The sequence below is a fragment of the Peromyscus maniculatus genome, chromosome 16 (assembly GCF_049852395.1).
Source record: "Peromyscus maniculatus bairdii isolate BWxNUB_F1_BW_parent chromosome 16, HU_Pman_BW_mat_3.1, whole genome shotgun sequence".
Lineage (NCBI taxonomy): Eukaryota > Metazoa > Chordata > Mammalia > Rodentia > Cricetidae > Peromyscus > Peromyscus maniculatus.
In genome coordinates, this window is record NC_134867.1 from 62,131,563 (window position 1) to 62,153,771 (window position 22,209).

Genomic DNA, 22,209 nt, shown 5'->3' on the forward strand with positions numbered 1-22,209 from the left:
TATATTCTCGTGTTCAACTATCTGAATTCAATCCATAGAACCAAAATGTGAAGGAAAAGGATCATATCCCTCATGTACACAGATATCAAAATGCTTAACAAATTTTAGTAAATTTAAATGAAATATATAAATAGGTTACTGCATCATTTACTAAATGATGTGTGTATGCAAGAGTAATTTAAGTATCTCTGAATCAGTGTAGCCCATCATATTAGTAGGGTCAAATCTCAGAGCTGTGATTGTGTCTTAGCTGCATAAACGTGTGCTTTGCAATATTCCATATATATTCATGGCTTAACCCCCTCTACCCCCATACACACACAACTAAAAATAAAAGGAGACACGCTCAGTTTGGTAAAGTTCATCTACCAAAAAATTCATAGTAGCATCAAGTAATAAAATACCTTTTTCCCCCCTAAGCTCACAGATACCAAGGGTGTTTGATTTTATCACTTCCATTCTCATTGGTACAAAAAGATTGCCTGTGCAACAAAAACATCGAGCTGGAGAGATGACTCAGGAGTTAAGAATGCTTACTATTCTTGCAGAGGACCTGAGTTTGCTTGTCAAGGACCAGCTTACAGCCTCTTGTAACACCAGTACTCAAGGATTCGATGCCCTCTTCTTCATCTGTGGGCACTCATATATATACACATGTTACATATAAATTTAAAATAATAATAAAAGAAATACCATATAGAACAGAAAATAATTTAAAACTCTTTTTAGACTTGATTCTTTGTATAGAAGTTTCTAGAATATGATAAAAAAAGATTATGGTCACAAGCTATATTTACCAAATACCATGCCTTAAAAACATATAAAGTTGCTGGGCAGTGGTGGCACACGCCTTTAAGCCCAGCACTCGGGAGGCAGAGGCAGGCGGATCTCTGTGAGTTCGAGGCCAGCCTGGGTTACCAAGTGAGTTCCAGGAAAGACACAAAGCTACACAGAGAAACTCGGCCTCGAAAAAAAAAAAAAACCAAACAAAACAAACAAACAAACAAAAACATGTAAAGTTAGAAAGTATCACAAGTAAACGTAGTAAGACATTTACTTACATGTTCAGTGTGTGTCAGTAAAACAAATCCAATGCAAACACTGTACTGAAATGTATGTTGGATGCTTGTTGGCATGCTCACTGTGTATCGTTGTAGAAGAGAAGTCTTGTCAGATTCAGGAGTCTCGTTACAGTTTGCAGTTTGTTCTTTAGTGATAGAAGGCTTGAGCTAGAAATCAGCTTGAGATGGGAAATTAGGAGTCCCTCATAGAGGTGTGTTTTCACTTCGTAAAGAACACTGAAGTAGATGAAGAGCTAGGAGAAGGAAGCAATAAAGAGCATGCTTTGATAGGTAGGAAATTTATTGAACAAGGATGTAAAGATTAACTCAGGTTGTTTCTCTGAAAATTAGCAAAATATGCATTAAACTGAAAAACAAATGAATTTATTGTCTTTAATTGCAGTGTCATTTTAATAGCTTTTTCTAGAGTTAATCTTTTCATTGTATTCTAATACACACTAAAGGAAGATATCAACTTGCAGTTTCTTTATTTTCGATGGTTTTTTTTTTTAATGTCATGTCTGTGCTGTCATGAGTGTTGATAATATCGGAACTTTAAGAATGATCATATTTCCTCCTAAGCTACTGGAAGTTTTAATATGTGTTGTTTCAGGGACTATGAAAAGACTGGTTTTTGTCTTACCTAAACTAACAACTTAGTTTGTTGCCACAGTTCAACACATGTTTATAGAAGAAACCGGCTTCAGTGCTTCCTGACTAGAAGCCAGACTTTCTGATTGATGGCAAGAGCAGGAGCCGTGTCCTCGTATTTACAGCTAGTTCTCTGAGTCTGTGTACCAGGGATGCTGCAGAGAGTTGTTACTTCTGCTTCTGTCATTATATCATCACATCTGTAAAGGGGAGCATTGGCCAAGGGACCAGGACCATCTAAGCAAGCAGTAGACAAGATGGTCCGACCCCATCGTCTTTTTGGGTTTTGTTGTTGTTGTTTTTTGAGACAGGGTTTTCTCTGTGTAGTTTGATGCCTGTCCTGGATCTTGCTTTGTAGACCAGGCTGACCTCGAACTCACAGAGATCCGCCTGGCTCTGCCTCCTGAGTGCAGGGATTAAAGGTGTGCACCACCACCGCTCGGCCTTCTTAATATCCTCTGTGACTAGAAACTTATTTGAAAAAATGGCTAAGCCTTACTCTCTGGGCGGCTTGGTGAGGATTTAAAGTATCCGGATCACAGCAGCAATAGTTAGACAAGAGCAGCAGTATTCTACTGATGCCTCATGACATTAATAAGACATGTCAGGCTTCAAAAATGTTGCTGTGTTATTTGAGTGTCTTAGAATTTGTCCTTGAAATAACTGAGTGGGTAAAAATGCTTGCTGTACAAGTATGACAAAGTAATTTCAAACCCTGGAAATCCACAGTGGGAGAATGGGTTCTCTAGAGTTGTCCCCTGACTTCCCCTTGCAGGATCTGGCAAATGCACCCCCCCCCATATACATCATACACTCAATAAATAATACATGAAATGTAAAAAAATGGAAGTCTTAGAATGACTGAAATATTGCAAATAAGTAGAATCAAGTGTACAGTGTAGATGTTGAAAACATTAGGAAAAGTGCAGTGAAAGATTTTAGAATTAAGACTTTGAAAAACATACAAGACGTTTTTGTTTGTAAAATACTGTTTTTGTATTGATGCTTACGGTAAAAATGTAACAAGAAGTTTTATTTTTTTTTTGTTTCTAATAGGAAATAATGAATTAATAAATGAGGCATTCCGAAAAGAAAAAATAGAGGAATGTCTTGAGATTATTTTGTTCTTGTTCATAATTGTAGACCCGGGGCATTAAGCCAAGCTCTTACAGTCTTACACATGTGAATATAAATGATGTAGGAAGAAGGGAAGGCTAGATGGGGAAAGAATGCCAGTGACAAAAGAAGTCTGACTGGTCAGTAAATGACGTTAGGATGGTTGGGTGTATATGTATGTTTATTTTCCTTCCGGTATTTTAAACACTTGAAGAAAATCAACCATTAATCAGTAAAACCAAGCCATAGGAGGGAGTATATTTGCTACATATATAATAAAGCATGTATTCAAAGTGTATAAATAACAAACAATTAAAAATGACTACAAATGCAGACTAAAACTGAGCAGAGCGGGCGATTTCACTGCATAAGAAAGCCAAATAAGCAGAGTGAGAAAAGATAGTCTGGAAGGATGTACCAGTATATTTAATGAAAGTAATTCTCTGTAGGATTTCCTGAATTGTCAGTCTATTCCATAGGTCTAGGATAAGGAGAAATAGAAGTCCCCATGCCTTGGAGTCAGAGTGTCAACAGGCTAGAACCATGCTGGAAAACAGCTGGACCATTTCTTTTAATACTACATCTATGTTTCTTCTGTGGAGTTGTCCTGTGACTGCAAACTATTTTATGTGTCAGTTTCCTAAGAAATTTAGCAGAATGTTGTGGCACATGCTGGTAATACAGCACTGAATAGGCTGAGCAGGAAATACAAATTATGTCCAGCAATTAGTAGTTGATAACAATATAGAAAGCTATTTACTTTTTTTCCTGTATCTGTCACCTCATTGTGATACATAATCTGGTCATTTATGTGGGCATTATTTTTTAGAGATAATATCTTCTCACAATGGAATTGTAGCAAATTAAATACAGTATATTCTTGGATGTTAGGTTTAAGTTAAAATTTGTTATTAATACCTTATTAAGGGTGCTTTGTTAAGATAGTCCTTTAGATGTCCAGGTGATTTGTAGGCTCAATACTGCAGTTTGCAAGTCAGTGTGGAAACTTTTTTTTTTTAAATAAAAGCTGACTTGAAAACTACTGTTAAATTGTTTGTAACTAGAATAAAGGACCTTTGATGCCTTCTTGACTTCATGAAAACTTATTTATTCTCTCATTGTTAGTGGACAGAGTTTAATGTGGCAAAATGGCTACTGCCTTTCATTTGTCTTTCTGCTCTTGAGAAGGAACAAATCATCCTACATGCCATTGTAAGCAGTAAGCCTGAAAGGGAATCCAGGCAGCTAGATTCAACCTAAGGTACCAACTACAGCTTATGAAGCCACAACACCAAATAACTCCCTTAATAGTAGCTCCCATGTTTTGGTTAATTTCATTGTTGACTAAGAAATACGAATTTAAATGGTGTTAAATAACACAAACTATTTCTGAAAGATGAGGGTCAGTCAGGTCACTGCATTCCAGCCTAGGTCTTGTGTTAATATATTGCTTTTAGTGTTTAGTGTAAGGGTGTGAGCAAAGTTATTATTTAATAAGATTTATGTAATCTAGACATTCTTGTCTTAAATGGAGTGAAGCTGTACCTGACCAGGGAAATCATTAATAATAGCAATGTGGTGGGTAACATTTAATGGCAGTTAATTAATACTATAACATTGATCATGTATAGAACATTTTCTAAAGTTTAGTTTTGTACCAGTAAAAAGCCATGAAAATAACATGGATTTTTATATGGCAAGTAACTTTGGCATTTAAAAAAAATGGTTTCTGGGAAATTACAAAATTTTAATATGTAATTATAACTCACAAAGGAGGATTCATGAAACTTTTTTTTAAATTTTTATTTTATTTAGTTTTGAAATTACACTCATGATATTCATTACTTACACTCATGATATTAATCACATTTGTGGTGTTCATAGATTACATTCGCAGTATTCATTCAATTATATATTTAAATTTTAAATGTCGAATGTCATTTCTTGAAGGGGGTAGGAGGTCTTAAATACAGGCTTACAGCACAATGGGAAGACCCCAGAGGGCAGAAGTTCGCTACTGATGTTTTACAATCTTGCATCTAAGCTGTTAACGCCCATTATTCAGGATACACAGACAAGGAACTTCCCTTAAGCATTCAGGAGGGTAGAACCTGGCAGGGAATTAGCATAGGGAGAATATCAAGGTCAAGGTCCGCAAGCAAGGCAACAGTTACCCAAAACAGGGGCCAGGGCCCTGTAGGTCCCCCTTTTATTAAAAAATGAGCTTCTGACTTGGGTTGCGTGGGACATCAGCAGGTCACCTTACCCGTCATGGAGACGCCTGCCCAGGCCATACAGGTGCTCTGTCTTAGGTTGGTGAGTGCCGCCAGGCATTACCCGTCTCTGAATACTCATTATCATACTGGCTCAATCGTGTGTGAGCTACATAGTTAATTGTTGCCAAAGATCTCAAAGTGGCACTGGGCTTGCAGTCTGTGTTCGATACAGAAAAGACCAACAGAGGTCCTATCTCACCCATAGCTAGTAGGCTAAAGGCAGCTGAGCCATTCCCTTCCTTAAGGAGCCATACTGTACATTGGAGTCCTTGTAAGATACTATCCCAAAAGCAACTGGAACTTGAGTTTATAAATTTATACTTTTCAAAGCCAATCGAGATGTATATAACTACTGAATTAAATTGCCCAATAGAATGAAAGATTAACTAACTATGGTAGCTACTTTTGTTGCCAGGATCTCCACTGTGCTAGCTGTAGTAAGCAATTATGAAATGGTAATCCCAGAAACAGTAGCAGCGGTGTGCACCATTGTTATAACAGCAGCAGCAGCAGCAGCAGCAGCAATGTCAAATTCTCTTCTGGATTGTGTGGACATCCACTGGCATGGATACAACTCCAGTAACATGAACACCCAAGGCCTGTTTTTTCTTGATCCCAACATGAATTTAGCTGGCAGCTCTTCTGGAGAATCCAATCTCGTAGCTACAGTTCCTAGGCTTACATTAATGCTTGTCAAAGCGGGCCATATTGGGCTGTCAATCTCTATTGGCAGCAGAAGGGTAGATTTTTTTTCATGAAGACCCATTAGGTCTCTGTCATGTTGGGCTTCAGCAGCAGCCATGGGGCGCGTTCAGTGCTCAGGAATCCAAAAAGGAACTTCATTGTCCTGAGGAAAGACATAAACCAAACTCCGGGGCCACACCAACACTAGATCGGATCTCTTCCATGTGCTAGTAGAAAGATCCTTCCATCGCTCCAGAAGGTGATTTGCAAGAGGAGCCCTCCAGTGCCTATCTGCATCGTATCCTCCAGCAGAATCCACCAGTAAAAAAATTTAAAATATATAAAACAAGGGAAAGAATAGAATGTGGAGAGGAATGATGAGTCCCTAGTTCTCCTTTTTTTTAACTTTAGTAAAATGTTTGTTTGTTTAATATTTCAAATTTTTCTTTTATTTTTATTGTTTAAAATTAATTTATTTCTCTATTATCAGCTTGATAGAGTATGAATTCTTATCTTAAATAGTGAGATGTTTCATTGAGGCTTGCTCAATAATTGATCATGAAACTTTTTACCTATAAACCTTATAAAATGGGGCGGGGGTCGTTGACAATGTTACTTTATTTCGGCATGACCACTGTTAGTTCTATATGCACCTTTTCATGCTTTTGACACAGGCCTTGCCAAAAGCATTAAAGAATGTGTTTTTAAAATAATGCCTTTGAATTTTAAAAAATCAACACTTGTCTGATTGTGATTAGTGATGTTGTGGTAGGACCCAAAGGAAATGAAAACATAGTCAAGAGAAAGGGACAGGCGCGTCGCTGTGCTGTGCTGTACTCACTGTATCATGTTACAGTTCTGCTTCACCTGTCAGATTATAGAAAAGTATAAGAACTTTCTGTATTCTTTTTTACCCAAATATAAACAAAGTATTGAATAAAAGTCTTGGAGTTTTATAGGTTTTGCATAATAGATGTAGTAAATGAGAAATGCACAAAGAATCATAGAGTTTGAGTTTTTTAATTGGGTAAAATAGAACTTTTGAAAAAATAATACTGCGAAGTATGGATGCTGTGAAATAATCCTTCTGTACACCATGAAAAATGTGTTGCTCCCATTGTTATTAAAAAGGTGATTGTGAATAGCCAGGCAGCGGTTTTGTGGACAGAGAATACTGGTAAGAAGAAGGGCGGAATCTGAGGACTCGCAAACCAGGCCCAGAAGAAGCAACATGGGATAGATAGATGAGGTAAACTAGCGTTGGAGCAGCACATAGATTAGTAGAAATGGGTTAAGTTATAAGAGCTGGCTGGAAACATGCCTAAGCTATTGGCCCATCATTTATAATTAATACTAAGTCTCTGAATGGTTATTTGGGAGCGGCTACTGAGACACAGAGAAGCTCCACCTACATATGGATATCTGAAATACTAGTAAAGATTTTTTAAATATTAGAGAAAGGACTAATAATATAGTAGCCATTTGAACGATCCAATACTATTGATATCTCTCTTTCTCCAATACTATTGATATCTCTCTTTCTCTCTCACTCTCTCTACACACACACGCACGCACGCACGCACGCACGCACACAGACAGCTTCTTTTAAATCATTAGGTAAGAAATACAAAGATGTGCCCTTGCTGTGACTGTGTTCTGCTTTCTAGCTGTGCAATAGAAATACCTATAGAGTTGAAAACTGCTCCTATAGACCACCCTTGTGGTCTTAGTTGGTTACTTAACTATGGATATTCAGACAAAAGCAGGTAACTTTTAAGATAATCTTAAACGTTACAAATAATTTAAGCTTACTGATACTATTTAACCATGGTCTGATACACTTTTTAAAAAATAATTGATTCTAAAAATTTGATGCTAAGGCAACAATATGAAATCAAAAGAATTTTAACATTCCAAAATTGTGAGTATATTCTACAGAGGGAAAGTGCCTGGGTTTGAAGTATACGTGTTAAGTACTCCAGTTATCGTAAAGTAGTACTATGTGATGAGTGCTCGGCAGTGTATTGAATACCATTGAATCAAAACAGTTAAAAATTATGTACCTGTTATCTTGCCAAGGCTCCCAAAGTTCAGTTATAATAACACAGCTCTCTCAGGTGTATGTGCAGAGGCATCCCTAGATGTGTAGTCAGAAGTTCAGTTCATTATTCTGCAATTGTTTGGTACTGATGGGTTCAAAATACCACAAGGGCAGCTGTAAATTAACATTTGCATAGTAGAACACAGAATCAAGGGCAAAAATTAGTATTTAACCAGTATGTTTTGTGTTACTTGCTATATTCAGTCTATAGTAAAGCAATTTATTGTCAAATGTTTCTTCTCTATTATATGCAAAATTTTTTTCCTGTATATTTTAGAAAGTAATTTCTAGCATAAATATGGTATGTTAGCATACAATGAATTAAAATACATAATGATAAAACTGGGTTTAATATTTGATAGCAGAGTAAATGTTAGAAACTAGTATATTTGACATTTCATAGGTTGAATATAGAGCTGTTAATAACATATATGGAAATTAATATCCAGAAAATTCTTGAAGATATAAAAGTTTCAAATCTGGAGAACAGAGTAGAGTAATAGATTATGCATTGTATACCAGATGCTCTTTTAGGCATATTATTGTATCGAGTCAGTGCTGGGGTCAGTTCTTATATCCATGGTTGGTTTTGTTTTGTGTTAAGGTGTTACTGTGTAGCTCAGACTAAAATGGATTTATTACCACCATACTAGCCTCAAACTGGATTCTCCTGCTTCATCTGCTCCAGGGGTGAATTTGTGGACATGCATCGCCCACTCTTGGCATCTTCTGTTTTTAACTTAAGAAAACAATTGATATTAAATAATAAAAATTCTTTGAATGAACAATTGTTCTGGTTTGACTCCATTTAATAAGCATTTGTTTAATTCTTGCTGTCTGTATTATTCTTAAATATAAAATTATTCTGGTGTTTATATATGAGTAAATTTTTTTGTTTACAAAGCACAATTTTTGTTTGACTTTAAGTTTAAGAAATAGGTTTGGGGCTGGAGAGATGGCTCAGAGGTTAAGAGCACTGACTGTTCTTCCTGAGGTCCCGAGTTCAATTCCCAGCACCCACATGGTGCCTCACAACCATCTGTAATGAGACCTGGTGCCCTCCTCTGGCCTGCAGGCAGAACACTATATAGAGAGTAATAATAAAAATTCTGTATATATAATAAAAAATAAAACAAATCTTAAAAAAAAAAAAGAAATAGGTTTTGAGGTTTGCTTTATGACGGAAAGAATTGTACAATGTGTTTCTCATTAAATCCTCTTTTTTGAGATTATAGCATTTCTTCCTTCCCTTACCTACCTCTAAACCCTCTCATATTTCCCTTTCCTGCTCTCCTTCAAATTCTTGGCCTCATTTTTTTTTAAGTTAATTCAAATATTTTTGAAATTAACTTAAGATTCTATGTATAACTGAAAATTGTTATATCTGAGTTTTGATATTTGACCTAATGATAAAGCTTATTATAAGAAATAGGTTTGTTTCAGTACATACATTTATACAACTATTTCACAAGAGGTCTAAGCCTGTGAGCTCTCACTTAAGAGCACAGGAGGGGCAGGTGTCTTGTTCTGATGGCCTGACTGCAGGCTCAAACTTCAGTCTTTGCCCAAGGTGGGCAGTCAGTTTGCTCTGATGCTTCATGTTACAGAAGTCCTTTGTTTAAACAAGTTCTGTAATGAGAGCAGAGTTGTAAACTATAAAACCAGGCAGACTGGATAACAAACTAATCAAACACAGTAGTAGTTTCTCAAATGTTTAGAATAGTTTCTTAAATCATATTTTTAGGTCACTAGATGTAGCAGCTTCAAAAATAACAAATCAGATAATTTTTTAAAAAAGAAATAGTTGTTCACAGACAGTGGTATTAAGGTTACATAAAAAACAAAAAAATGGAAGGAAAAAAACAACCCACAATTGGAATTGGGAAGAGTTCTCTGTGTTACATGGCTGCGTGTTTCTCTGAATGTTTGTATCATTGACGTTTCATGCACGGTCCTCTCCTTTGAAGAAAAGACATGTTATATGTATGTCTGCTTTGCCATGTGTTTTTCTTCCACTTCTTGATACTCTCCACTTAACCTAGGAAATGACTTGTGAGAAAAGAGGTTGGCTTGACCTTAGAAGAGAAAACCAGTCTTAAAAAACAAGACCAATAATCTATTATGTCTGTGTTCTGGTCAAAATGTGCTTAGCATTGCACTCAAATGTGTTTAGAATATCAAAGCAGAATTCTAAAGACTCAAGAAATTTGTTCTTTTTTTCTAGCCTTATCTGCTTAATTATAGGATTCCCATATAGGTAACATTTTATGCTAGGGACTTGCTGTTGAGATTGAGGGTCCTGAGTGTGCCCTCTCTTTTGCCCAGTAGCTTATTATGGGTTGGGCAAACTGTGACTCCCTCAGCCTCCAGATTGGCATGCTGCTAAGAGTGATAGTACTACACTGAAGCAATTTTAGTTGGAAGATTACACAAGGTGATATGCTTATGTCACAGACAGTAAGTGCTCACTAAAACATTAGCTGCCATGATTATCATCATCATTTCAACTTTATCCTCAACTAAGAGGATAATATTATTTGAAATATATTTCTAGCAGGATGTGGTGGCACACACCTTTAATCTCAGAGCTCTGGAGGCAGGTGGATCTGAGTCTATAGCTTGGTCTAGAGAGCAAGTTCCAGGACAGTCAGGGCTACACAGAGAGAAACCCTGTCTCAAAAAACCAAGAAAGAAAACAAGAAAGAAAGAAAACTTACTTTTGCATAATATAAACATTATAAAACATTATTTAGAAAGTGTGTCTTGTTTTTTTATCAAGTTGAGAATAGTGTAAAATGGTTTTAATTTGCTGAATTGATTGGTTGCATACATAATGCTTTTCTTTTAATCTTCTAGTCATTTCTTTCTACATCAAATGAAAACTTTAAACATTTGTATATAATGGTAGTTATACTGTATCTTTTGTTATATTTAGAAATAATTTTTGTCTTGTGGTTTTGAAACAACATTGCCACTACACCTTCAATGTGATTTTGTATTTTATAGCTTATGGTTAGAGTCCTACCTATGTGATCCAGGCTGGTCTGGACTTTGTGACCCTTGTACTTCAGCCTTCTGAGTGCTAGAGTTCCAAGCATTTGCTTTCCACAGCTGGCTTGAACCATGATTTTTATAAACCTTATCATCAGTGAAAGCTTTGGTTTTTGTGGGTTTTTTTTTAATTGTAAGCAGAATTTTTTATTTTGAAGTAAACATTAAGGATAGGTGGAGCTTTTGTTATTAACAAAGCTTTTACACTCACAAATTTATTACGAAGACACATTTGCTGAAGTATTTTACAACTCAAATTTATTCCTTCAATAAAGCATAATGTCAGATTATATTGCAGCCTTGTTCTGTGTTCCTACAAGGCAGACATTTTTTTTTTTTTTAAAGTCCTTTGGCTTTTGTATTTTCTGGGATTAAAGATTTCTGTGGCAAGTCATGATTTCAGTTTTATTTTTAAACTTTTCTGAAATGTTTTGAATTACAGTCTGCTTTTCCTTCCATTAGTGTAATGTGTACATACTTATACATGGTAGCTCTTCAAGTCTTTGTTGAGTATAACACGTGTCATTAGATTTGTTTTAGTTTACTTTTTTCATCTCATACGTGCCTAATTTGCAATGTTTAATGACCTCCAACGTGTGCGCGCATGAGTGCCTGTGCGTGTGCGTGTGTGTTCATTCTTTCACTCACATGTGTGCATGTGTACAAAGGCAAGAGCATGAGGTTTGGCACCTTCCTCCTGAGGTCTCTCTACCTTACTCATTCATTTACTTATTTTTTCATGTTTTGTCAGCACGAATGTCTATACACTATGTGCAGTGTCCACAAGAGGCTGGGAAAGTGAATCAAATGTCATGAGTGTGAAGTTACAGATAAAATAGTTGTGAGCTGCCATGTGCTCAGAATTAAATTAGGTTCTCTGGAAGAGCAGCTCATGTTCTTAACGACTGATCTGTCCTGTAACTATTTATTTCTTGAAATAGGTCTCTCGCTGAACCTGGAGTCCATTGTTACAGATAGATTGGTTGGCCAGTAAGCCCTCTACATCTCCTGTCTGCAGCACATGCCGCCACCACCCCTGCTTGTGTTTTATGGAGTGCTAAGGACCTGAACTTAGTTCTTGTGTTTACAAAGCAGGCACTTTATTCACTGGGCCATCTCCCCAGCCTTGATGACTGTTTAATTTCTGACTAGATAGCAGATAGAGAATTGAACATTATTTGGGAAAGATACAATTTTCATTCTTAAAAATGCTGTTTAGTTTTGTTCTGGGAAGTGGTTGACTTAGTTGGAAAAAGTTTAGTTTCCTTCAGTCTTGATTTTGTAATTTAGGAGGAATACTTGAACTATAGCTCATACTAGGTTGAATTGTTTCCCTTTGAGATACTGTTGATGAATCATGAGATGTTTCAGCCTAGCTCCATTTGAGAGAGAGCTAAATTTTTTTGTAATGTGAAATCCTTTGGTGGCTGCTTCCTGGCCTTTAGAACCCTCTTCCTAACATGCATTAGGAACTGTTGAGTGTAGTACTTGGGCTCCTAATAGCCCCAGTAGTTTTCAACCTTGCATACTTTACTTTCCTGGACTCTTAGGTTGTTAACCTTTTTTAGTATCTTCTCTGTGTGGGCCAAGACTACAGCTATGAAGTTGGGCAGTTGCAGGCTGGCCTATGCTCCCCCACCACTGTCCTTTCTCTCCTTCAGTGCCTGATTTCTAATAGTTGGTAGTTGTTGTCTATACACTTCGGGTGTTCTACATAGAGTGAGAGGTGAGTTGTGCTCTGGTTTCTTTGTCTTAGCTAGAAGTGAAAGTCCCTTATACATATATGGATTCAGACATGGACACACTTTTAGTTCACCAGGTAATACAGCCAACTTTCCCAAGTCTACCACAGGGATAACAATAACATATTTTTGTGAGAAATACAACCATTCTTTAACATTAAAATTTGAATTTTAAATTGATTCTTATCACAGAAGTATTTATATATGTTTTGTATTTTTGCTATGTAAATGACCCCAAGGTTCCCAGTTTCTTGATTCATTGACTCTTTACCCTCACATCTCTTTATGGTGTACCTTAGAGAAGAAGAAACAGCCCATGCCTTCATTTATTAAATATTGATAAGTAACTGAATTGGTATTATGTAATCTCTTAAATTGAAAATATTTTAAGTAGCCACATTAATATTTATTATCGTATTTGTAATTGTTTTAGTCTTGGGTGCTTTAGATTCTCCGATGATACATTACTACCATTTTATTCCACATTGATGTTTTCATGAAACTGCTTTTTAATATAGTAACCACCAAAAACCTAGCTCTGCCAAGATGTGTTAAAAGGAATGTGGTGTGACCTAATACTGAAACAGATAGGCTCTGCGCTACTAGTTTGCTTAGTGTTTGATTATTGCTGTTTTTCCTGGAGATCCATTTAGCCTTGACTGTGTAGGTACATTTTCCTACCAAAGTTACTAACTGATAAAACAGAATCCTGTACTTGGTAGATCTTATTTCTGTTGTCATTGTTTGTCCTCAATAATACGAAAAAGAATAGAAAAGCCTGTTTTATCATACCAGTTTACTTTTGACTGTAATTGACACAGTAACAGACTGATGTCCTTCATAAGCAAGGTCCGACAATGAGTATTTTTATGGTTCACCTCTGATAATTTGCTTTAAGTCTCTGTACCAGTCATATTTATACTCACATTCTTAAATTGTTTCTCAAGTTTAAGACTTGTTGCCTTCATAAGTTGTCTATGTGGTTGCCTGCCCTTATCTTACAAATAGTTTGATAAGTCTTTCATCATGTATGTATGTTCCTTGCTTGGTAATCAGAAGTTATAGAAGTGAAACCTAGATAATTGTCTGTGACACACACACACACACACACACACACACACACACACACACACACACACACGACTTGATACAGTGCAAGAGTAGACTTTATACTTTATTTTTATTTTAGTATTTGAAAACTTAGTATGTGTATGCAATAAAATATTAAATCTAACTCCCTTTACTTCCCCCAGGATACCCATACATACATTAGTCTCCAGACTTCATGTCCATCTTGTTTATTTTTATTTTTTAAAACCCACTAAGTCCGTTTTGTGCTACCTATTTGTGCATGGTGTCCACTTGAGCATGGGTAATAGCAGTGGCCACTTCCTGGAAGAAGAACATTGCTCCCTTGCCTAGTAGATCTCAACTGTATATTCACTTTTAAAAGTTAAGGCCAATGGATATATAGTTAAAACAGTTCCTACAGTCATTTGCTGTGGTTTATTGTTGCCATAATTACTACGTGATATACAGCAAATAGTACTTCTTTAACATTTTGGGACCTATTTTTCAAAATACTTCTAGTATTGACTAGAACCAGTATTATTTAAAGCTGTAGTAATGGGTGGAAACATCACTAAATTGGAGAATTAAGTTTGATTCATCTCCCAATTGGCAAGTTGTTTACTGTGATACTTGTTCAACCTTGATAACTTTGTTTCCTTATAAGTAAAATAGAGAAGTGACATGCTTATCAAAGTTACTCATTATAGTCTAGAAATGACACTCCTGGTTGTCTTGGACGCCAGCCTCACTGGATACATAGTAGGTATAGCATGAATATTTAATGAGTTCTCATTTGACTGACTAGTCCCATTGCTAGACTTTGGTTTGGGTTTGGAAAATAATTGAAAAGCTTTGTAATGCATTGTAGTAGAATAGATTCTGCTACAAAAAAATGGCTTTAAGCAATTAGCAATCGGTTCATGTTACAGAATGCATATTCTGTCTTTTGAAAAAAGTACTAGTGACATTGTGTTTTGTAAAATATTTTTTTTAGGAGGAGCAAAACAGAGGCAAGCCCAATTGGGAGCATCTAAATGAAGATTTACATGTACTAATCACTGTGGAAGATGCTCAGAACAGAGCAGAGATCAAGCTGAAGAGAGCAGTTGAAGAAGTAAAGAAGTTACTGGTACCTGCAGTAAGTAATTTTCATCATTTGGATTCTTATTTGTTTATTTATATTTATTTTTATTTTGGTTTTTCCAGACAGGATTTCTCTGTGTAGTTTTGATGCCTGTCTTGGATATTACTCTGTAGACCAGGCTGGCCTCGAACTCACAAAGATCCGCCTGGCTCTGCCTCCGGAGTGTAGGGATTAAAGGCGTGCACCACCACTGCCCGGCTCTTTTTTTTTTTTTTTTTTTTTTTTTTAAAACATTGCCCTTTTCAGATTGATTTGAAATTGTTGGGTTAATAAAGAATGGGTTGTTATGTGTTTGTGATTTTATTTAACCACAAAATATAAAAACAATGGATGGCTCATGAAATATAGAATGTAAAAGACAGGATTGCTCAAATTCTTAACCAGGAATCCCTGGTTTATTTTTGTGAAGGAAGTGTGGTAGAGAAGCAAATCTAATTAAGCTACTTCTTAAAGTCACAGACTTAAAATTGCTCTGTTCCAGAAGAAGAATTTAGACTTAACAGTCAGTAGGATGCTAAAAGTATTTTGTTTTTTTGTTGGGTTTGTTTCTTTTTCTTAAAAGATTGGGTAAGCTGGACTTGTTGGCACCTCCTTATAGTCACAGCACTCAAAAGACGGGAGCAGTTGTATTTCTTGAGTTCCAGATGTGCCTAGTTTACGTAGTGAGCTTTAGGACAGTCAAGGCTGTGTAAGAGACCCTGGTTTTTTATTTTGTTTTAAACTAAAACCACACAAAGAAAAGTAAGTAATAGTAAGTTAGAGGTCTGTAAAACTATTACTGTATTGGGAAAGAAGACTTAGTGGGAACTCTGTTACTTGAATTGCCTATATGCTAGGTTCTCTTCTGGCTCCTCTCCCCCCATTCCTCCACCCCCAGCCCCAGTAGAAAAGTTAATGTTGCCTAGTAAAACTCGGTTAAAGCAAGGTTTTGCTGACTTCATAGGCAGCGTTCCAAATGTTTTTCACACTTTGCTAATCTAAGCTAACCAGTATATCTGGGAATCTTTAGAGAAGACATTAAGAATAAATCTGAGACTGGTGTCTCCTGAGAAATTGTCCAATTGTCTCTGTTCTTATGTCACCTCTTTTTATTCTTCTCTTCCCATCTTCTCCCTCAGCTCCTCTTCACTTTTTTATATTGCTACACACTGTTCTTTTTGATAGGAAATGAGAAGAAAATGATATGAAGTGATTCTCTCCCATTACTGTAGAACCTGGGGATCAAACTCAAGTAGGGCACATGGGCCATCAAACAATTGTACAAATGATCTCCTCCCGCCCCCCCCCCCTCTTCCTCCTCCTCCTCCTCACCACCACCACCACCACCACCAGTTTTTTTTTTTTTTTTTTTAACAGCCCTGACTGTCTTGGAACTCGATTTGTAGAACAGGCTGGTCCTTGGATTTACAGAGCTTAATTTATTAAGCTCTCTTTCTCTCATAATTAATAACATGAAAATATTCAATTGGCTGCTCTAAAGAAGCTAGGAAAATTGATAATGTGTTGTTAATGGAGCCATTTTGTTGCTTACATAAATGAGTTTGGGATCTGTTCTTTATATCCCAGTAATTTGTTCTTCTGTGTCCTGACAGTGCACTTTTAATTCCTTGCAAGGAAAGAATTTTGTATCAATTGTGTTGATATAAGGAACATGGATAGGCAGATTGTTTATAAATGCAAGTCTTTGCACACTGTTAAATCATTTTCTTCTTTTCCTTAGTAATTGTGTGGTTTTGAAAAGCAGTGAAAGGGGACTTTTTGAATATTCTGTTACTAGTTTCATAAACAGAACAATACTGGAATGCTATGTCTCCAACAATGCAAAGCTCTCATTACCCTGAGCACATGTTTACTAATGTAGCAAAAAAGAAAATTGTTCAATAGTTTACACTCCTATTTACACATTAAATTTTTCTAGCCATTCTTTCTGTAATTTACTTTTATTCTAAAAGATACTACCTTGAAAAAGGGCATTGGTTTAGAAGCTTATTAATGAGTTTGAGAAAATGTTGGTCTCTCTGTTTCTTGACTTGAGGGTAACAACAGTAACAAAACACTAATGGTGAGACCTTGGAGCACCAATTCTTTCTTTCATTTGTGGAATTAATTGTCCTTGGTGGTGCTGGTGCACTCCTTGAATCCCAAGGGAGGCAGAGGCACGCCTCTGAGTTTGAGACCACCCTGGTCTACAAAGTGAGTTCCAGGACAGCCACAGCTGTTACACAGAGAAACCCCGAAAAACCAAAAGAAAATAAATCATTGATACAGTTGTTTGTTGCTTAGTGAGCCTTACTTGAGTTTGCTCCCAGGTTCTACAGTGGTAGGAGAGAAGCAGTTTCTGAACGTTGTCCTCTGTCTTTCTCTTGAGAGCTGTGGCATGATGTGCATGCCCACACTCATTCCCCACACAAAGAATTAATTAGTTAATAAAAATGATTTGTGTCTAGAATATGAAAAAGGTGGTAGCAAATAAATGAATGAAACTTTTAAGATAGTGCATATTACATATTTTATGGGAAAATAACCAGTTTTGGTAGCTCTCTTCTAATAAAGGCTTTTTGGATCATAGCTGTTACTAATAAATAGGAAACTGATTTTAAATTGTACTACTTGGTATTACACTAAAGAAATAAAACTTTATAATTACAAACTATAGGATAAAACATTATTATTAATTATTATTATGGAGCTGAGGATCGAACTCGGCCTTGTGCTTGCTAGGCAAGTGCTCTAACACTGAGCTAAATTCCCATGAATTAATTTAATACTGAATAATAATTTCATTTTCTGGTATATTTCTACTTATGTCTTTAATTCAATGTAGACATTACATTAAATAATTTATTTTAATTAAACTGTGACGTTTTAATGTATATTTTTTGATGCCTATACCAAGATAATAAGACTTTAAAGAAAACAGATTAACTATTTGAAATTTTCTCCATAATTGGCCAGTTCTATGATAGTTACCCTTGTGTAAACTTAGCCAAGAGGAAAATAGTCTTTTATACAAAGGGATAGTTAAACTAGCATGAAATAAAATGAACTATCCACTTGTAGTTTTAGAAAAAGTCATCACACACACACACACAAAAAGATGAAGGTATAATGTTGGATTGCTATGTCGTGAAGCACCTCATGCATTTTGCCGAATTTCACCTATTTGGAGTGTCATGCAACTGAGAATTGTCCATCACAGGTCCTTTCTTTATACTGACTCTGGGTGTCTCTTACATGGAGGTCCCTAGTCATTGTAGTAATCTGTCTTTCAAATCAGATGCTTTTCATATTCTAGAAGGGAGGAGATGGTGAAAAAAAAAAAAAAGGAAAGGCAGTGGTGGCACAAGCCTTTTATCTCCGCACTCAGGAGACAGAGGCAAGCAGATGTCTGTGAGTGCTAGGCCAGCCTGGTCTACACAGTGAGTTCCAGGACAGGCTCCAAAGCTAAGCAGAGAAACCCTGTCTCAAAAAAAGAAAAGGGGGAAAAGGAGGGGGGTGGTGCTTGTTCTTCGTACCCACTAGCCATTCTTTGGCTTTTTGGAGACAGAATCTCCTGTAGTTCAGGTTATTCTTGAACTCCTTATCCACCTCCCAGGTGCTAGGATTACATAATGCCAGTATGCCCTTCTCATTTCTTTGATTTTCAATTAACTGTTGCTTGTTGAGAAATATTATATAGCAATTAGTAATAATTTATTCTTCTTCCTACCAGTTAGCAAATAGGAAAGTTTTGCATTATAAGGCCTGAGTTCCTATAGTTTATCTTCTGATCTATTGACTACTATTTCTTCTTGGAAAAAAAAAAGCACCTAACAATTGCATTTGTTCTTATTATTGATGAATAATAATCACACATTTGTGATATAAAGGTGATATAAAAACTCATTACTTCAATTTTTTTAAGGCTTCTTTTGTGTTGCAAATAGTTTTTGCGTACAATATATTCTGGTGCAGTTTCCCCTCCATTAACTCCTTCCAGATCCTCCTTACTTCCCCACTCACCTAAATCATCCATATCCTTTCTTTCTCTTACTAGAAAACAAACAGGCATCTTTTAAAAATGAGGTAAAAACAAACTAGAGTCAGATAAATTAAACAGAAAATAAAGAAGAGCCTGTGAAAAAGCATAAGAAACACACTCAGGCACAAAGACACACATTTGCCCAAATAGAAATCCCATAAAAACACAAAATCAGAAATCATAATATACAAACAAAAGATCTATAAAGTAAAAAATATCCAGACAAAGCATTATGAGAAAAAGGGGTGGGGAACACTCCAAAAATTCATTAGGTTCATTTTGTGTTGCCCATCTGGGCATGCAGTCTTCCTGTAAGTGTGGCTTTGTATATCTGGTGAGATTGCATTGGAGAATTTTTCCTTACAAGTGGTTAATTACAAGTGGTCAATTGGAGGTAGCTTCTGAGTTGGGGATGGGGGTTTGTGCCTACTTCTCTCAGCACTGGCTTAGACCTGTGCAGGCCCTCCCTGTGCATGTTGCCACAGTCTCTGAATTCATATGTATCAGTCCTGTTTTGTCTAGAAGGCCTTGTTTCCTTGATGTCTTCCATTTCCACTGGCTGTTAGAATATTTCTGCTTCCTCTTTTACAGAGTTACCTGGGCCCAGGAGGGGAGGATTTGATGGAGACCTCTCGTTTAGAGTTGAGTGTCCTAAAGGGGCTTGCTCTCTGCACATTGTCCAGTTTTGTGTTGCAGTATTTGTTCCCTTCCACTGTAGGAGGGATCTTCTTTGATGCTGGCTGAGCAAGACACTGATTTAGATGTATAGCTGAATGCCATTAGGAGTCATTTTAGCAGAACAGTAGTATTTGGATTTCCCCTAGGTCCATGGCCCATCTAGTCTCAGATTCTTGGCCATCTGAGGATGGCCTTAGATCGCATGGAGTGGGCCTTCATTTCAGTCAGATAGTGGTGGGTTATTTCCAAAATCTTTGTGCCACTATTGTACCAGTGTATCTTGTAGGCCACCATTGTAGATCAAATGGTATGTAGCTGGGTTGGTGTTTACCTTTCTCCTCTGGAAAGAGCAGAGTCCTTCCATTACCATGAACAGTGGGGTGAAGGCTCTAGGTAAGTAACAGCTTAACCTCTTCATGTTGAATGAGTTATATTAGGTATTATCTCCAGCATTAGGGCCTTACAATAAATAGGGCACAACAATAAATAGCCTTGGCAATATCTTCGTGGTTTGGAGGTTTTCATAGGGCTCCTTTCGCCAAGAACTCAATTAGATGTAATTCATTCCGGGGACTGGATATTTCATTTGATGATAGATGTCTAGTTGGGGCTATCTATCCACCGTTATTTGGTGACTCTATTTAGATTTCTTTCAAATATGTATACATTTTATGAAGTATCGACTGTAGTAGGTTTCCATACAATCCCTCAAATGATCCTTAGTTTTAGCTATCTCTCCCCATATTTCCTCCCTTATCCCCATGCCTCCCCATCTTTATATCACTTCAAATATTTTTCAGTTGGTTTGTGGTAGAAGTCTTCTAGCTGTTTAGAAACACTCAAATTGTTATGACCTATAGTCACTTTTCTGTGTTACAAAGCACTAGTTCATTGCTCTTAATCTAACTAACTGTATACCTCTTAAATAATCTATCTCCCCCTTTACTCTTCTGTCTCTGTATTTGTATTCACTATTCCATTTCCTGGATCTATTTGTGAGACCAGCTGTTTATATGAGATATGGCTAACATCTTTAGTTTCTCTTCACTACATTTGTTGAAAATAAAACTTAGAAATTTAACTAAAATTAGTCAAATTGCTTCTACCCACACTTGAGCATTGATGTTAATATTACCTGTTTATTTTCTGAGTGCATATTTTAGACGCTAGAATAATCATTCTAGTGATTATATCACTAACAGTTCTCTATGTCATTAAAGACTCATTAATAGTGTTATTCATGGTTTCTCCTGGTGAAATTCTTTAAATTGCATCATATATATGGCTATACTGTCAATCATTCTTTATTAATCATTTAAGATTTTTTCCCTCAATTTTTCTAAAAATATTTATTTATTTATTTATTATGTATACAATGTTCTGCCTGCATATATGCCTGCATGCCAGAAAACGGCACCAGATCTCATTATAGATGGTTGTGAGCCACCATGTGGTTGCTTGGAATTGAACTCAGGACTTCTGGAAGAGCAGTGCTCTTAACCTCTGAGCCATCTCTCCATCCCTTTTTCTCAATTTCTTGCTTATTAGCAGTATTGCATATAATATTTTTTGTAAGGAAATATTAGGCAACCTGTCTGAATATTTTAAAATGTTTCCAGAAATAAAATTACCATGATTAAATGGTGCCTTTTTATGCATAGGTTTATAAGGACACTGCATGAAATGTTCACTTTGGTAGTGTATATCTGTACATTATGACTTGATAATCTCACTTGACAAACTTTGCTCTGAGGGGCTGAGAGTGTGGCCTAATGCTTGCCAAGTATGTGTGGGGAACCCTGGATTCAATTCATCTTAGAAATAAAAAGACATTAAGGATTGTTACCATTCATTGAGACGTTTCATAATAATTTGCAACATTTTATTTAAAATTACATTTAATTGCTGGATTGAGGATTTAGGAAATGAGAGTTTCAAATGTGCTCATCTGAATAGCTCATGATAATGTAGCCTTTCCAATATCTTATACTCTTTATCCTGTCTTCTACTTGAGTATCAATCTTTTTCTTAATAGGCTCTATATGATCTTTGTAGCAAAGGCATTTGTGTGTGCTAATATGTTTTTAGTTTGTGATTACATGTTTGATTTTTATAATTTTAATCAAATTGACATTTTTAAAAGTTTCAGGTGTGTCCACTAGTTTATTTTCTTATGATGTTTTACATTATAGAGAAGCAAAAAAGGAAGAGACTAGGTCTAGGGTCCTGTCATTTCCTCCTAAGACTTTCAAGTAGGCCTCACCTCTTAAAGGTTCCCCCATTTGTAACAGTCCATACATTATTACATTTGAGATCCACATTGTGCAAGTCAGTAGTAAGTCTTACTTCATTTCTACTTGAAAATGATAAGACAGCTGGCTTTTCATGAAGTCAAGGATTTTAGTTTAAATACATGTGCTTTTGTATTATACAGAATCCACATTGTTTGAGAAATAACTTCTGAATTTAAAATCCCACTGTTGTGGCTCTTTACCCTGTTTCCTCACTGAGAGCAGAATACTAATCACACATACCCCCCTCTCCACATACACATAATAACGGGGAATAAATGAGCTGGCACATGGAGAATGTGGAGACTGCTGCCTAGCCTAT

The 22,209-nt window shown here is 36.3% G+C and overlaps 1 protein-coding gene across 7 annotated transcripts in view; it reads left to right on the plus strand.

The window, feature by feature from the left end:
• Qki (QKI, KH domain containing RNA binding) overlaps positions 1 to 22,209 on the plus strand; it is a 142,658-nt gene that overhangs the window by 80,569 nt on the left and 39,880 nt on the right. For all 7 annotated transcript variants that reach the window (XR_013045152.1, XM_076552884.1, XM_076552885.1 and 4 more), the window contains exon 4: positions 14,748 to 14,891. Coding sequence is in view for 6 of the 7 variants with exons in the window: in XM_076552884.1 (XP_076408999.1) it covers positions 14,748 to 14,891 (144 nt within the window). In the remaining variant the exon portion in view is untranslated. The remainder of the gene's footprint in view (positions 1 to 14,747; positions 14,892 to 22,209) is intronic.